Genomic DNA, 18,471 nt, shown 5'->3' with positions numbered 1-18,471 from the left:
TTTAGAAACTGAGATGACTAATTATTATAATTTCAATTTATTCATGAAAAAGAACGCTCAAATTACGATCAGTGTGGAATGAAACGTTGATTTCGTCATAAGGACCATGTCACATGTATTTTGATCCTTTCACGTTTGTTTACACTTTTTCCAGTTAACTTCTCTAGAACGTGACTCAAATCTAATTTACTCCTTCAGCCGTTTAATGCACTTCATCTTTAAGAAAATTGAATAAAACTGTTTGTTAAGGTAGCAATGTGTAGAATAGAAGAAAACAAAATAGATCAAACTATTCATCGCATATAAAAGTAGTCTTACTCGTACACTTGTCATCAAGTATCTACAACAATCTTCATAGAATGAAAATGACTTGTATAATGCAAAAGAACATAAACGCAAATATTATTTTTTATACCTTTTTTTTACAAGCTTTTTTTTTTTTTACTTTAACCGTTTCAAAATAATTAAGTACTTTAGTTAATTCGGCTCTTGCTATTTACATTCCATTTTTGTTAAGTACACCCCTGTACCACATTTCTACCTTCCTATTATCTATTATACCATTTTTCCTTAAAGATGTATACCCCTTTTGCTTTTTGGAAATATGTTTCCATAATTAAATATATCTATTTCAAAAATATATCTCCGGAACTATAATTTATAATTCTGAAGATACACTTGTGAATGGTATACGTTATTCCAAAAAGACATTTATGGTAATAACAAATCACACCTCAATCAAAGTACTTAAGAGCCATTGAGTTTTGAAGCCTAAGTCGTTGATGTAGACTTGGATTAAAAAATGAATGAACAACACCATTAAAGGGAAAAAAAACTATCATCAAAAGCTTTATTTTACAATTAAGGTGTATAATAGATGAAGTTAGTCATGAACATCCTAGAAACATAGTGTCACATAAAGGAAAATAGAAAATATTGTATGCTATTGATGAAACACATTATTATAAAATGAATATATGGTGAAAATGGTTTAAACTTAGGATTTAAAGAATAATAAAGATAGAATGAAAAATAAGATTTCATATAGGATTTAAAGAACTCCAATGATAGAATAAAAATAAGACTAATAAACATGAGTACAAGATAAATATTTATCTTGTCAATGATTTTAATTCCTAAATGATATTTTATTAAAAAAAATACTTATTCCAGAAGTATATATATGGAACTATAATTTATAGTTCCAAAGCTATATTCTGGAATAGGTATATTTAATTCTGAAAATACATTTCTAGAAAGTAAAAGGGGTGTACATCTTCAAGGGAAAAGGGTTTAATGGATAATTGGGAAGTAGAAAGGGGTACAAGTGTGTAATTAGCAAAAAGGGGGTGTAAATAACAAGAGTCTTAGTGTTTTTTTTTAAAATACATGTATCCCATTGGTGGCCAATCGGGTTAGGTAGGACAAGCTGGTGGTTAGCCTGTCATACATATATAAAAATATTAATAGATGTTTAGATTTTAAGTTGTCACTTTTTTTTTAAAATTTATAGTATTATTTAAAAATTAAAATACATATTTATTATTTTATATTATTTTATAAATTCAATTTCTCTAATACTAATAAAAAAATTTATATTAAAATCAAATTTAAGATAAATAGATAATATACTTTATGTTCTTTGATTAAATTTATGCATTTAAATTAATTTTATGAAATAAGATTATTCTTTTTTCTTTATTTATTTTTTCATTTCTGACGGACTAACCCATCAATCCACCTAAGCATACTAACTGACTAAGCATACTAACTGACTTTGAGACCCCTAATTGGTAGCCAAATAACAAGTCTCTATACCTATTTGTTAGAACAAAAAAATATTAATACTCTAGCTTTTAAGATTATGGTGAGATGATGGTGTTGAAAAGGTTGTCCTCTTCCATACGTTGCCCATCCCACGTGCTCGCACATTCGATGTAACGGATATTAAGTTGACAAGACAAATGCGAACCAATGCCTATGTACTAATTTGTTTGTTTTTTTCAGCCATTGCCTATGTCCTAGTTGAAAAATTAAAAGAGAATTTTTTTAAAATTATAATTAATTCCTTAATCAGTTTGCTAAATGCCCCCGATTAACAAGACCCGTACATGTTTGGCTTCTTTGCGCTGACAGAAAAAGGTTGGTCTTTTGTAGGTAAACAATGGATGCTAAAAAAAGGGTAGAACAAAAGAATACTGTTGAGGCATATAACAGAATAGAATAAGCATATAACAGAAGCAGAAAGCATACTTAACACAACTAGAGTTAAGCATAAAGGGCAACGAGGCTCATTCTCTCGAAAACTGTTGAGCCAGGCTCAACAGATCCGTCTTAAAGAAATTTTTAATTGGTGAAACACACACACTCTTCTATCAAATTCACAAGAATAATTTTTAAAAGCTTGTAACATGTAAATACTACATTCCCAAATTCACATTACCATGAGTGAAATTTCTGCTGGTGGATCTGGAATCTGTAACTGAATTCCCACAAGGGTATCCTTCTCAGAAAAACCTTGATAACTTCAGAAGAAGTCTTAATTATAAACCATGAGCAGGAATAAGCATGTAAACATCAAGTACACAAAAAATATTTCCACATATGGTCCAAAATTTGCCAGCTGAGTAAGCCAGAAAAAAAGAAGTTCCAATGTTGACATTTTTCATACTTAGATTGATGATAGATTAAATATAGTTCAACTTATATCATCCATCAACATCAAATTCAATTATTAATCAACTTAAGTACATAATTAAGGTCATTTACGATGACCTGAACATATTTTAAAACAGATTACAACTAACAAAGTACACTACTGTAAAAACAAAGTGCACTAAGAACAATATTATGTTAGCCACTTAACCTACAAGACAGAGTATTTCTAACATGGTTTACAATATCATTGAGATGCTACACATAAATATGATCTGACAATCAACTTTTGGATAGGGATGCTTCAAGCTTTTCTTTCAACTGTATAGCAGCAGCCTCCCCTCCCTCAGTTCTTATGGAGAATGTATGAATTATTTTATCATCTGCAGTTGAAACATTAGAGTCTTGAGCCACAATTTGATGCTCCCTGAACGTTTTAACAACATTCGAAACAGGGTGAATATCTAAGGGGCATCTCACTGTCACAACTGTGTCATCCTCTCTTTCCTGAAAATCCATATCTGGCAATGACAATTTTTGGTCCTTATTGTTACCCATGTTCTTCTCAGCTTCCAACACCTTGATCTTCATCTGCAGATCAGTGATAAAGGTAATGGCATCACCAAGCAAAGATGCCTTGTCCATTTTAGATATATTAGGGACAACAGCTCTCAAGGCATAAAACCTCTGATTAAGCTTCTCACGTCTTTGTCTCTCAGCTTCAACATGGTTCAGCGGCTCCTCTCTCCCATTGGCAGGTTTCCTACCTCTTTTTTTGGGCTTCCGCTCATCTGCATGAATTGATGATGAGTCTTCATTACCGAGATCTAGACAAGGAACCCTTGCTTGAGCATTAAAATTCCCAGCCATCATTTGATTCAATTGAGGAAACAATGTTCCTTCATTACCGTCACCTAAAGTCCCATTGGAAGAATTTCCATAAGCATGGTTCACCCCTAGTGCTTGAACTTCATAGGAGTCTGAAGTGAAACCCGGATCATCTTCCACCTTTGGGGAGAAACTAATAGTTATAGACTGAGATTTTGTATCCCCCAGGCTTAACTCATGCCCAAAAATCTTTGGAAACACCTTTGCCTGTCCAGGACTGGATTCCCCAAATGCTGTCCTGACCATTTCCACAACACCCTGCTCTTCAGGCACCATTTCAAACGAACCAAGCTCCACCACTCCAGACTTCAGAGGAACGAAAACAACAGTGTGAAGACCAGCCAATTTCCCCAGAAACGATCTAGATTCTAATTGGTTCAAACAACCAGCAGCATCAGAAGCCCAAATAAATTTACCGGACTTGAACGAACTGCCAGGGCCACACAGCGAATCAAAACCAAATATATAGCACATCGAGGATAAGTAAAACATGAGCAACTCCGAAACCCTGTCCAATCTCACATGATTAGCATCTTTCAACAGAGACCCACCAAAGCAAGCATCAAGCTTCTGCAGTACCTTCTTTCTCACCTCCTGTTCATCCTCCTTCCCAACTCCATTCCTCTCCCCTTTGGGATCACTGCAATGCCCATCACCCCAAACCAAGGCTGAACCACCAGATTTCAAGCCAGCAACCTGCCAAAACACAGCATAATTCCACTTGGAACCCTCAACAAGCTGGCACAACCGCTGCCGGAGAGCCGGGTCAGCACCAGCCGACGGCGCAACGACACGGGAAAACACATTATTGGAAAGTGCTGAAATAAAGAACGCAACAGCCTCTGCACCCAACACAGACTCCAACACACCCTTGTCATCTTCGCTCACACAAAACTTCTCACCCACCATCTTTCTTCCACAGTTAAAATCTCATAAACCTCAAGATCAAAAAATTTTCCAAACCCGTTTCACAGAGATCTCAACTGAGCCAAAATTCCCAAAAACTGCATAAGTAACCCTAGAATCAAACCCTTGAAAACATCCAACTAAAACCCACAAGATGTGAAATTGGTGACATCGGTGTTCCTAATCACAGATAATGGATGAAAATCAAAAGGAATCTAACTTAGTGTTGAGCTCCAACATAGTGGGTCGAAACCCCAATGAAAAACGTTGGAGGAAGGGGAACAAACAGATTCAGCGTAAAAACAAAAAGAGCAAAATTACCTGAAGGGTATTGTGATTTGGCGTGGTGTATGATGAATACGAAGAATAAGAAAGCTTTGAACAGACATGAGATTTTATAAAACCTGAGAAAGAGGTTCCGTATCAGATCTGGAATGTTAATGTTATCAAGCCTATTTGTTCTTCCTCTCTTTTTTTTTTTCTTTTTAGGTTTCTTTTTTCTTAAAATTTAAAATAATATTTCGTGGTTATTGGTTAATATATACCGTGGCACTAATATATCCTCTGAAGTCTTAATTGGATATTGGACCATAAATATCCTTGACTCAATATTTTATAAATTTTAACAACTTTACAGTGGGCCATAATTATCTATAGAATTTATTTTTATACATTATTAAATTTTTATAATATTAATGAAGAAAAAATACTTTATTTATACATATGGATATTTATTTAAAGTAATTATCAGAAAATTTATTTATTTTTAATTATTTATATTAAATGATAATGTAAAATACTTTTAAGCATTAGTATATTTTAATTGATTTTCTTATCTTCAATAATATGGAAGTTTTACCATAATCCTTAAAATTTATAGTTATTAATAATGTTAATTTTAAATATGAGATACCTTAATTCCTACAAAAATTAATGGGATCAGTTTTTAATTTATAATTATTAAGAAAACTCTTTTCCATACCTTAATAATGTTAGGACTAAAAACTAAAAAAGGGTTCATAGAATAATGTTTTCTGTCTTTTTTCAAATTATTTTTTTAAGAAATTCTATAGAATTTTAATTTTTAAAGAATAGTATTTATGTTACTTTAATTATTATTTTTTATTTATTATCAAATTATTAATTTATTTTTCCTTCCAATAATTATTTAATATAAATGGAGACTTTAAAAATAAAAACAATGCAAGTAATGTTATTTCGTGATTAAGTGAATATTTGTTAAAAAATAATATTAAACATATTTTATCATGTTTTGTTGAATAATAATAATAATAATAATAATAATAATAATAATAATAGCAAATTAAAATAATACTCTCTAAAATATTGTGTAATTACACAACTGTCTATTTTTCTAACCATTACATTTATCTCCATTATAAGAATATTAATGTAATATTTTTAAACCTGAAAGAGAGTTAGTGTAGAAAAATAAAAAATGATGGATTATGCGGAATTTAATAAAAACTTGGAAAATATTGTTATAATTTGACCTCATAATAATAATAAATTTAAAAAGTAATATTTGTTATAATATTATTTGACATTTTAAAGTAATTTTAAGAAAATTACAAATTACAATAATTATTATGATAAAATTGTAGGTTATATTTTTTTTAAGAATCTTTAATATACTTTTTTTGTGTGATTTAACTAATAATATATGGATTTGGCAATGATGGAATGTCTTTGCTAAGTCAATAATTAATTTAAGTTCAGTAAGACAATAATCGTAGTAGCAAATGGTAACGATTGTCTAATGATAAAAAAAAATTGTAAACTCTAACAGTGTATTCGATAAGAGCATGAAAAAAAAAACTAATAAAAGCCAAGTTTATTGTTACGTTTTTGTTGTTGTGTAATTTCTATAATTTATTTGATAAACTTTTGTTTCAATTTTTAACATGAAATTAAATAAATATTTTTTAAAATTTGGTATTATACTGTAAAGGTTATCTTTTCTTATTATAATCACTCATATTATCAAAATTAATATTAAAATATTACACAGATTATTAAAATAAAATTTAACTTTCCTTAAATAATAACATAAAATATATTAATAATCAAGTAGTTAAGTTGTAGACATCTTTTCCCTGAGTTTGTATGTTCCTTTTATTTTGAACGAGGATAGAAAGGCTAACAAAGCCCAAACTACAGGTTCAAAAAGCCTAAAGCTGTGTAGGGGAATTGATATTGGCCCCAACCTTGTTGCTACGTGTCCCTACAATAATGAGAAAAAGACCTTTTTACCCTTCTTTCTTCCCTTCACCTTCTTCTCTCCCAACCTATCACCTCCATGCACAATAATCATCACCAACAACCACCTTCGTGACCTCCTCACCGCTAGGGATGACATAAGAATTTGTGTATGTGGATATTTGTAGATAAAATTCACAATGGATATAAAATGGGGAGTGTAAACGGATATCTGCTACCGACAAATACGAGTATTTCAACTATCAGTTAGTTAAGGTAGATATGGTAGTACTTACACTGTGGATACCCACTATCCATAAAATTATGAAAATAACCTTATATATATCAATTGAAGAGTTTGAAGAGTAATATATCAATTGAAGAGTTTGAAGAGTAAAATGTCAATTGAAGAATAGAAGTTCAAGTTGAAGTTGTTTTTATTATTATTTAGACTTAAGGAACTCAACTAATGTTTTTTTATTGGACTTATGTTTTAGATAGACTATTTTTATTTTAACTAATGTTTTAAAGAGACAAATGTTATTTGAATTTATGCTTTGGAGTTGTGCAATGAACATGTTTTGAAGAGTCTAATTCTCCTCAAGTTGTTGAGCATTATATATTTTTCTTTGTTTTGATAAATAAAATGATTTTCTTTTTATTTTTTTAACATTCATGGTTGAGAGTCCTACCTCGGGTGATTAACGAATGCTTATATAGTTGGGTAGACCACCCCCTTATGAACCAGTTTTTAAGGGGATCTTTCGGATGTCTTTGCTCCACTTTAACATGGTATCAGAGCTAGGTTCTGTCCGGTGGTGTGGTGTATAGTGCCGCTAGCCCTCGTTTTGTGGTGACGCCCCCTGACTCAAGGGGGCGTGTTGAAAGTCTCACATCGGGTGGTTAACGAATATGATAAGTGGATGCCTTTGCTCCACTTTAACATTCATGGATATCTATGGGTAGCAGTTAGGCATTACTTGTGCCCTTGCCATTCCTACTCATCGCGCACACCCTACCCTGACTAGATCTAAATCCAAATCTTAACTCTAGCCTAGTGACCACCGCAAAACCACCCCTGCACCACTGTGGATGAATATATATACTACTTCAAAGGCAAACACTCACTTCAAGTTAATTTGTGAATGCATTTTTGTTACGTACTCATTGAACAACCCCAAGCCTGGCCAAAAAGCATGACCACCATTCCTCACATGTTTGCTTTGAAAGTGCAAAATTGTATAATTGTCAAAGCAAATTGAGAAGATTCTGTGTGGATTCATATCGTCTCTATTGACACGAGTGTAGACAATGTTGTATAATATACTGTATGAAAGTTTATTTGTGCCTAAGAATAAAGGAAGAACTAAAAACACTTATGTTTATATGCTTACCATCTTCATCTTAATGCAATTCTCCGTACCTCATGCAATCGGTGAGCTATGTCTTGAATAAATTGATTTCCATCATTGCCATTTTGAAGAGAATTTGTTAGGTGCTCCAGAAGATCATGATCAAATTCAAGTGCTTCCAACCGGTCATTAAGGTCTGATATTTGATTTTCTAGAATAACCAACTCAACTTCTCTTCTCGGCGTGGAGATTTGTGGTTCAGGAGATTTGGAATGATTGTTTTCGGCACTAAGAGAACAAGCATCATCATCTTCAGCTGATCCATCTTTATCAATATGATTTCCATTCAATGTATTAATGCTTTTTTTGTGGACAATTCAGTCTCTTCATGACCATCTAATTGAGGCCCTTCACCATTTGAAGCTCCTTGTTGATTCGATTTACTGACTTCAAGTTTCTCGGATCTATCATTAGGCGCATGCAAAGAAATTTGATGAACATTCTCTTCCAAGTTTTTCAAACATTGAGAAATGTATTCCTTTTCCTCTTCAAATTCCAAAAATGCGGTTTCACCAGTCACATCTCCATCACCAACTTTGGAAACCTCAGCATTCTTTGAACTACTTACGGTATTTATGATGTTATGCACAACAGTGTTTTGTGTAGTGACGTTTTCTCCTTTCAAATCCCAACTTTCCTTATGCATATTATGGATCATAGGCTCCTCATCTGCCATGTTTGATCTATAAAATTCCAGCTCAGCTTCCAAATCTTGTATCTCTTTTTCCTTTTCTGTGAGTAGACCATTCACTTTCTCCAATTCATCATTATCATATTCTGCTTGCTCCTCCATCATTCTTAAATATTGAAGAGCCTCCATCTGCAGTGCTGCCTTCTCCTCCTGTAACCTTGTGATCATAGACATTGCTTCATTTGTAGCAACAGCATAAGCGTTTCTTTCTTCCTCCAGTTCCTTCTGTAAAGAATGCATGCATTTCTTGTAATACTCAATTTGCCTCCTCAGTCTATCATCATTAGACTCTCCTTCAATTTCAGAAATATTGCTTTCATCCAGAGAATCAAGACCAGATTCCACTGAGGATGACTTTCGAAATACCTGAACTTTGTTTAAACTAGAAGCCTCGACATCTGCCTTAGGTGAGTGAACATGATTTACAGGAACATTTGATGATGTATTAGACCCATTAGGAGAAGATTTGTCTGATGGTGATTGCTCCTGTTCTTCCTTGACATTATTAACTTCCTCAGTAGTTGGCTTCTCTTTGATAAAACCAGTTTGTTCTCTTTCCTTAGTGGTTACAGAGGACTTATTCATGTTACTTGAATTCTCTTCTTTAGGATTTATAGGAGCAGAGTCACATACCACCGGATGAGTGTCTGTTGATGCTGTTTCCTCTGTACCAATCTTCTGTAAAACTTCTTCATTCTTCTCAGATACCATTCCAGTATCTCTTGCTTGTGCAACATCTGCAGCTGGAAATATTTCATAAAGAAAATGTTATACAAATATTTTGAAGAACAATAGTGGAAAATGGAAATAAAGGGAGAGAGAAATGTTACATTTTTCCGATGATGCTCCAGCATGTACATATGTGCCATTCAAAGTCATAAACTCAGATAGGGGACCAGGAAGAGAATCCTTAGAATGAGAAGTAATCTTACTGTCTTCAAATTCTGATTCTCTATGAGGAACATTCTTAACAATAGGAGGTGGTGAAACCTCCTCTATTGAAATGAGCTCAGCTGGATCAGAACTGAATGACTCTTGATTTGCTTGTTGCAAATTATTTTCTACTGCACAATTGGCATTCACATCTTGTTGTTTGCTGACATTAGGCTCCCCACATTGATCTGAAGGCAAAGGCATGGATTTGGCAGAACTATCAATCGGCTCTTTCGGATTCAAATCACATGGAATACATTTTGAGGAAGGTGCAGATGTAACAGCAATAGGGTCATTGCTGGCTTCAATGTTCTCATGATACACGCTACTAACATCATCATCATCATCAGAAAATGGAAATTCGGACTCAGAATTGGAATTAAGTCTCAGCTCAGTGTACCCAACATGAGATAGTGGCCGGAAACTGCTTTTTCCCTCTGATCCAGGAAATTTATCCCTCATTTTCTTCAAGTTATCCTGGTGATTTAAACGGCGTTGCGTTGGTGCACATGGCAAAGGAATATATGGCTTAAGAACAGCTCTCCCATGTGATTTTAGATGGATAGATCTTGGGGAGTTCTGATCTGACTTCCAAAGCTTACCACAACAAGTACATTGTCTTGTACATAGTCTTGCACCCTTAGAGCCAAAAAACAAATCTTTGCTTAGTGATGGACTTTTGAAACCAGAACCACCAAGAACCAGCCCAAATTTCCCCACCAACAATCTTTGAGTTTTTGCATTGCACTTGGTCTTTGCAGTGACTGACAAAAGACAATCATCACACATCCTATGCCCATCTGCTAGCTTACCATGAATATGACACAAAATCAGAGATGATATTTCTGATTTGTGATTGCTGCAAAATAGGTTCTCATAGAACTCTGGCCTTTCACGGCGTAAGATATGATCAAGCCTAGAACACAACAAGCAAGGCATTTGCAGTTGGCAATAGCTCGCAAACTTGGTGAGCATATATGATAGCAAGGCATCGAGTAGCAGCAGAAATATCAAAAGCCACTCACAAGCTGCAGATGTAAGAAGAGAAACGAACCCCTTCATCGTCCTTGCTTTGACAAATGATATTCACTTTCCACCTGATGCCATCTCCAGCACAGTTGCTCTTACAAATCCACAACATCCATGACATGACAAGGAAAGTCATCAATCAAATCATAGCCACCCAACTCAAAGCCCAAAATTGCATCACCAAGTTAGATGGTGAGCTAAGGCTAGAAGGCTGCGATATTAGCAACAAACAACCACCATTAGACTCAAATTAATGATTAAAACTCAAGCTAAACACATTTCATTTAATTTTGTTAGTTTAACATCACAGCTATCCTCGACCAAAAACAATCCTACTCTAGCCAAATAAGATCACATGAGCAGTAAAAAAAATATTTTCAAATATTTATCGCAGTTACATATTGAAAGCTCGAATTCAAGACTAATGATTAAATCATAACAACCGTACGTGAGTTGATCCATGCGCTAGGTGATGGATTGCATTTAATTGACGCACCATTTTAACAATGTCCAACCACAACCACAACAAACATCAAACAAATTGAGCAAAGCCATAAATATATCCTCAACTCCTTAGGTAACGGCAAAAAATAATTATTTAAATAAATAAAAAGGAATAGATTTTCGTTTTGCAGAGTAATTGATGAAAATGAAACATACACTCCCTCGCCCAACCGACCTACACTAATAATTGTCGAGTAACCGTAAACATAAACAGAAAGTGAATTGAAACCAACCCAACCGTAACACATTACGCCTTAGATTATCAACTACCAACTGCATGTTTAGTTACGAGAATTAAATCAAATAAATTCGAGGGACATAAATTTCGAATAAATAAATAAATTAAAATGGTCATGGGTAATTCAGAAAAATTGCATGATTTATTTATTTATTTATTTTCATTCATATTTTTTTATTTGGAAAATGTGGGTACCTGCACCCTGCGAGACAGAAAGACAGAGGATGAGGTATAGAGGCAATTTCTGATCAAAGATGGCAAAAAATTTGTCTTTCTTTCTTTCCTTCCAAAAACGGAATAAAGAAAATTATCAATTAAAAAAAATAAATAGTAACGAAAGTTTAGAAGATTAAAGAAAAATAAGGCGCAGAATTACGTGTAGGTCCCTCTCCGTTTGATCCAGTGACCGTTGAAATCAACGGCCTTTGATTTGTTTGCTAGCAGTAGCCAATGCACCTGAAAAATATTTTTAATTTGTTAAAATATTTTTATTTAAAAATAATTTTAATTTCTGAAAATTTGTTATATGAATGAATGAGTGAGTTTAATTTGAATGTATTATTTGTGTGAGAAAAATACAATTCATGTAATGTAGTACAAATTAGTTAAAGCATTTGATAATTCATTTGTTTGTTGTACTATTAATAATGAAACAAAAAAATATTATATATATATATATATATATATATTAAATTTAAATAATTAATACATAATAACGATTATAAATATAAAAAGTGTATATAAGTTTTGCTGTTTTGGTTCATGGCTATGCCGACTGCTCAACACGTTGCTTTTGCACAGATGCAACAATGGATGAAAGGTTGTGCTGTCAATCATTTTCTAAAATAAAAAATTATTCTGTTAATGAGTTTCTACAAATTTTAATATGTTGAAACAATGGACCGTATCTTTTCCTATATATTCTTCTTTATATCTTTCCAAGCAAACAAATACTGTGAAAGAGAATAAGTTGCATGCTTGGAAAGTAACTAATTGCATGCATGAAGGGACGGGTGTTCAATGCTTGATTGAATTTAGTGTTGATTATTCTCTGGTTGGTAGACTTTGATCATCAAATCACCCAACTCAACTTGAAATTTCATAATTAGTTCGAATCATTTTGGGTAAGACTCGATTAATCCAACCAATTATTAATTTGGTTTTCAAAAAAATTAAAATTGGTCCGAGTCAATTTCTGTATGCCACTTGTAATAAACACTACTTAAATTTATCACTCAAATGCCTTAAACATGAGGTGTATTTGATAAGGCACTTCAGTAATTCATAATCAACTTTGATTAGTTTATAAGTTAATTTGGTTTGGATAAGTTTTCATTTACACTTTTGTACAATTTCTTAATTAATAGATTTTTATTTTCCTTATTCTTTTTTTAGCCGTGTATTGTAAGATATATATATATATATATATATATATATATATATATATATATCCGTACTTTCTTTGCTACAATATCTTAATGTGTGCTTTTGATTACTAATAAAAAAATTATATAAATTTAATATCTCAAGCTTTTAATTACTATAATCAAATTATTCAAATCCATATGTCACCTTTTATTTACATAAACCTTCAAATTCTTTCTCTTTTACTCAAATTTAAAATGGACTGTAGAAATATTTTATGGAAATCTGATAAAAGGGTGAACCCAACAAAACTCACATAGTTATACTTAACCCAACAAAAAAATGGGTTGGGAGATTAGGTTGAAGGCTTTTGATATTTATACCCCTTAATTAATAAGTATATTTCCCTCTTTTATATTTTTTTTATTACTAAGATACTCTTTTTATACAAACTCAATAGAAATCCTAATTTTACACCTCATCTTTAATATCCTTTACACCCTAATTTTGCTTACCCCACATCTTCGTTATTCCTTAAGTCATGTTTTTACAACCCTTCCTTATCATTCTTTAAATCCTATTTTTTACCTCCGTCAACTAGGGACATGTGCACTTGAGCCATTGGGGCCGCCATGACTCCCTTGACTTTTTTTTTTTTTAATTTAAAAAAATATTAATATGCATATTAGGATAGTAAATTTTAGATTAAATAATTTATGTATTAATAATGTAAATGGTTTTTATAAGATTATTGTACATTGTAAATTTGTTATTTTTTTAATAATAAATACTTTAATTTAATAAAATAAAATTAAGACAATGACAATTAAAAACTGTCACTTTGTTTAATGTTACAAATTTAAAAGACTAAAATAAGATTTATAAAAGATAACAACATAAATTTAATTTGACGATAATAATCAAATTGGTCTGTTTTAAAATAATTTGGAGATTAAATTAAATTTTTTAGAAATTTGAAAATCAAATTAAATCTTTTAATATAATTTGGAAAGTAAATTGATAATTAAGCTGGCAAACATTATTGAAAATATATAAGAGCAAAAGGTATTTTAGAAAGAAAATAGCATGGCATTTGTATCCTGTAATTGTCTGGTTAAATTAATAAATTTGATAATTGCTTTCAAAAGAGATAAATGTAAACCAAAGTATAAAAAAATAAAAAAGTTAAAAGTACAAAAATGATCCTAAAAAAAATTAGCGTCTAACTTAAACCTAAAAAACTACAATTAATCTGTCTAAAATTAATTTTCAAATTTGTATAAAAATAATAATTAATTTTCACGTTACATACACGAATGACAGAGAAGATCCGTTAAGAAAGACTGAAAACAAGAGACGAAAGAGTGAGTGATGATAAGAACCAGACAACCTTGTTCCTTAGGGTTTATAGCGCGGTCTTACTTCACTGAAGCAGCGTGCATTGTGTTCGATATCAAACCAATTGATGAGGGTAAGGTATCTCAACACTGTTGAATTGAATTGCCTATTTGTTTATGCGTCTCAATGTTTTGGGCCATTGAATTGGAAAATGTTTGATAGACACTCAATGTGTTATTTAACACAGAGAGAGTGTAAAAAAAGAAAAAATGATAAGTATGATAGGATTTATGATATGATAAGAAGAGAGATAAAAGAGAAATGAGAGGTGTTGATAGGGTGTTTAAAATAAAAGGTAGTTTGTGTATAATTACTCCCATTGAATATGTTTTGTATTGTGTTGTTGTGCTCAGAGGCTGGGAAGTATTCGGAGCTATGCAAAGCATCTTCGCATAGATGGGGTGAAGAACACTATAGCCGTTGCCTCTGGCAAAGGTGGTGTGGGCAAGTCCACCACTGCTGGTAAAAAAAAAAAAAAAAAAACCCCTCTGATCTCTTATCCTTTAGTTGTGTTGATTTGAATGAGTGAAGTGTTGTTTGAACTTTGAATTGAATTGGCAGTTAATTTGGCTGTTGCACTTGCAAGAAAGTGTCAGCTCAAGGTTGGTTTGCTTGATGCCGATGTGTATGGTCCCAGCATTCCCACAATGATGAACATCAATACAAAGCCTGAAGTCACTCATGGTATATCCTTTTCTTTCTTTTCGCGGAAACATTCATCTTCAGTGGCATTGGATAACTGCATATATGTAGCTATCAATATCAATCAAAGTTTGCTTTCTAGGCCCCGTTTGAATAAATTTACCCACAAGCATTTGTGAGGGAAGAAATTTCGAAGTAAAAAGGAAATTATACATATGTTAATACGTCGGAGTTCTTTTTATATTAGCTTCTCTAAAAGCTGATTTTAACTTATGAGAGAAGTTTGTTTCATTTCTTTCCTTCTTATGTGCTTATGGAGAAATTTATCCAAACAGAGGCCTAGTTTCTACAGTCCACCAATGGTGGTGATAATGTCAAAGCAATATGAGTTGTATATTAAGCTTAGTTTTGTTGCTAATGCTCTTCCAGCTTCCATTACAGTTAATGCTGATATCTTGCTGTTCATTTACTTTCAGATAAGAAAATGATTCCTGTTGAAAATTATGGGATCAAATGTATGTCAATAGGGTTCCTTGTGGAGAAGGATGCCCCAATTGTCTGGAGAGGTCCCATGGTATGCCTATGACTGCCTTTCTTCGTAGTTTTTCTTCTTTTCCATTTCATTTACTATTTCTTGCTGTTACTGTCTTCTACAACTTTAGTTGTTTGTTGGGATATACTATGAAAGATTTCTTATTGAATGCATGTTCTTGCAAAAAGCCACTTCTGTTGTGTTTTTATTTGAATTGCTATTGCTGGATTATTGAAGGTATCAAATGCTCTTGAGAAAATGACAAGGGGAGTTGACTGGGGTAACCTGGACATTCTAGTGATGGATATGCCTCCTGGCACTGGTGATGTCCAGATAGCTATGTCTCAAAATCTGCAATTATCGGGTAGTTAATTCTGCACAGTTCCTTCGATGGGGATTTGATTGTTTAAATATTTATATGTATTTGGGCATATACTAGTCTATTATGTGTTTATAATACTTAGCTATAACAATAAAAACAAAGATATTTTCATGCAGCTAATAGGTGTGCATGATGTTGCATGTTTATATGCTAATGACTGAGTATCTATTGGGAGAAATCAATATCTTAAATGAATCTCGGTATCTCAAGAGATTAGTTTCTAACTCTTGACTGGGGATACCTTGAGTTCACCTTCCAGAAAGTATATTAATGATTCAGTTTTTAGTTAGGAAGATAGTTCTAGTCAGAGACTCTTAGGGGGATAACCTCTGGGAGAAGTTTAAAAGCAACTTTGGCAAACATCTTGAACCTTCACTTTGCCTGGCTTTATGCATATAGTCTTTTTTGTTATCATCTGCTTGATATACACAACAAACCTTGTCGCTAGACCTGTTTACCATGCTCTGTTAATTCAAAACTGAAACATTTTCAATTGAATATTAATTGAATTATAAGCATTAAAACAAATAATTTTAAGTTTAATTAAATCAAAGACAAAATTGAACAAAGTATCATGATATTTTGATATTTCATACTATAACAGTATTGCTAATATACCTTTATATTGACATTTTTTAAACTAGTTTCCATGCAATTAGTTTTCTTTGGTTATTCATGGTCATGGCTGCTTGTATGGTAGGTGCACTGATTGTTTCAACTCCTCAAGATGTTGCATTAATGGATGCCAGGAGGGGAGTAAAAATGTTCAATAAAGTTGATGTTCCGGTATGATAATCACTTGGTGTACTTGCTTTCTTTCATGTTTACGAGAATATACATCTGTATGCATTTCTGTTGGTGTCCAACGCTTAATCATTTGGTGTGTGCATATAGTAAGATAGCATTGTGTCATCAATTGTATGGTTTTTGAGCTAGTGACACACAAGCACTGAATCCTTATTAGGTTGTTTGAACTTTGAAGTACCAATTTTAGTGAATCAGTCGATTGCATTTGATTGGAATCAGTGTTTAGGAGTCAGTGAGTGTTATGCTTTTAGAAATCCTAATGGCTTAGTTTCGTAAATTATTTATGATGCTAAGATTAGTCTGAATATAGACGAGAAGCATATCTTGTACCAAACATCTGGTGGAATCATATACATCTGTGCTTATTATGGTCTGTTTTGGGGGTTTTTTATTAATTTCCCGACACTTATGCGTGTGTGCCAATTAGGATGCTGAGAATGAAATCCATGATGCCTACCATTGATATATCAACCATTCCTTCGGGTGATATGGTGTTCACATATCATCTAAAAGCTGTGAATGCATCCTACCTTTGATGTCAATTCATACATGAATTTGAACTGTTCTCACAGATTTTGGGAATTGTGGAGAACATGAGCTGCTTCAAGTGTCCGCATTGTGGTGAACCTTCTTACATATTTGGTAAAGGAGGGACTCAAGGGACAGCCTCTGAAATGGGATTAGAATTTTTAGGCGAGGTATGTTGATTATATGTATGTAGCTTGAACTTTTTAAATATAATTTTGTTGATATTTAATGGGTACTTAATTGAATGAAGCAATTGGTCAAACTTCTTAGTCTTACTCAGTGATAGATCTTTTACACATTTTTATGCGACAACTAATCACTTTTTACTTTCCTTTGATGTTGCCATAAAATTTCTCTTTGGGTATGAGCATGAGGAATGAGTGTTTAGATAATCTAATGTGTAAAGTAAATCCACCAACTTATGGTTTCTGATCAACCAAATTGAATTTATTTATTGGGTATTTCTGACATGTTTTGAATTCAACAATTTATTCCAGATACCACTGGAAGTGGAGATCAGAGAAGCTTGTGATCAGGGACGCCCCATAGTGTTGGCTGCACCTGATTCAGTTGTTTCCAGAGCGTATGGCGAGGTAGCTGAAAAACTTGCTCAGAAACTCAAGGAACAGAAGTTCCAACCAGAGATAATACTATGAAATGCTGCCTTCTACCGTGCTACTCCGCAGCCAAGTTACCAGTACATTATGCATTTATTTATTTAATTAAGAAGATCGACCTAATTGCCCTGATGCTCTGTATACTGGATTTGATTTCTTTTAAATTTTGTCCAAATTGTGGTATAAGATATAGGCCCGGCACAAGATTGCTAGATATAGAACTGTTGGATTGGATAGTTATAGCATAGCTAGAGCAACATCTTGTGAAAGAGAATGCACTGAGAAGAGAATCTGCGATTCTTGACCAAGTAGATGTGGTATGTTTTACGCAAGGTATACTGGATGCTTCCGAGCATCTGATTGGGTGTGTGGCTATGGGGAATTATTCTTAAATGTTGAAAAGAGCATTGAGTTTATTTTTTTGGTTTTTTGGGGAACAAATTTGAGGTGAATTCGACATGCATCTTATATAACGACCTTTCATAGTGACTGCCTATATGTTTATAATAAGCTTAAAGCTTAAATGGTGATGCCTAGCTATTTGACTAGGATTCGTTTGGCTTGTCTAGGTTGAACATTCGTCACAAGACTGGCCAACCAACCAATTGTAAGCAAACTGAATAGCTAGCCTCAACTTTTTTATAAGATTGGAATATATAATTATCTTCGATTTCTACGCACATGTTTTACTAACGTGGAAAGCATATTTTTCTTACTTAAAAAA

The 18,471-nt window shown here is 32.9% G+C and overlaps 3 protein-coding genes across 6 annotated transcripts; 1 reads left to right on the top strand and 2 right to left on the bottom strand.

Annotated features, from left to right (window-relative positions):
• Positions 1–2,708: 2,708 nt before the first annotated feature.
• Positions 2,709–4,937, bottom strand: LOC100819968 (transcription factor MTB3). Of its 2 annotated transcripts, none has more exons than XM_006588601.4 (2): positions 4,771–4,937; positions 2,709–4,629 (listed from the first exon to the last, which is right to left on the bottom strand). In XM_006588601.4, exon 2 carries the CDS (start codon positions 4,450–4,452, stop codon positions 2,938–2,940), a length of 1,515 nt encoding a protein of 504 aa, XP_006588664.1. In that variant the 5' UTR covers positions 4,453–4,629; positions 4,771–4,937; the 3' UTR covers positions 2,709–2,937. The 2 variants fall into 2 exon arrangements, with proteins under 2 accessions (XP_006588664.1, XP_006588665.1); XM_006588602.4 differs by having other exon boundaries at positions 2,709–4,547.
• A 2,990-nt stretch (positions 4,938–7,927) lies between these two features.
• Positions 7,928–11,753, bottom strand: LOC102660057 (myosin-binding protein 1). Of its 2 annotated transcripts, none has more exons than XM_041006295.1 (3): positions 11,672–11,753; positions 9,603–10,945; positions 7,928–9,515 (listed from the first exon to the last, which is right to left on the bottom strand). In XM_041006295.1, the coding sequence occupies exons 2-3, from the start codon at positions 10,765–10,767 to the stop codon at positions 8,368–8,370; spliced, it is 2,313 nt and encodes a 770-aa protein (XP_040862229.1). In that variant the 5' UTR covers positions 10,768–10,945; positions 11,672–11,753; the 3' UTR covers positions 7,928–8,367. The 2 variants fall into 2 exon arrangements, with proteins under 2 accessions (XP_040862229.1, XP_014618417.1); XM_014762931.2 differs by lacking the exon at positions 11,672–11,753 and adding an exon at positions 11,183–11,509.
• A 2,396-nt stretch (positions 11,754–14,149) lies between these two features.
• On the top strand, positions 14,150–18,234 carry LOC100817299 (iron-sulfur protein NUBPL). Of its 2 annotated transcripts, none has more exons than XM_003536875.5 (8): positions 14,150–14,312; positions 14,593–14,701; positions 14,801–14,923; positions 15,358–15,455; positions 15,651–15,777; positions 16,496–16,581; positions 17,175–17,300; positions 17,628–18,234. In XM_003536875.5, the coding sequence occupies exons 1-8, from the start codon at positions 14,307–14,309 to the stop codon at positions 17,784–17,786; spliced, it is 834 nt and encodes a 277-aa protein (XP_003536923.1). In that variant the 5' UTR covers positions 14,150–14,306; the 3' UTR covers positions 17,787–18,234. The 2 variants fall into 2 exon arrangements, with proteins under 2 accessions (XP_003536923.1, XP_014618416.1); XM_014762930.3 differs by having other exon boundaries at positions 14,159–14,317.
• The last annotated feature ends 237 nt before the right edge of the window (positions 18,235–18,471 follow it).

This window comes from Glycine max, chromosome 10 (assembly GCF_000004515.6).
Source record: "Glycine max cultivar Williams 82 chromosome 10, Glycine_max_v4.0, whole genome shotgun sequence".
In the NCBI taxonomy this organism is placed as follows: domain Eukaryota; kingdom Viridiplantae; phylum Streptophyta; class Magnoliopsida; order Fabales; family Fabaceae; genus Glycine; species Glycine max.
Note: the sequence above shows the minus strand (reverse complement) of the source record. Positions and strands in the feature narration are given on the sequence as shown.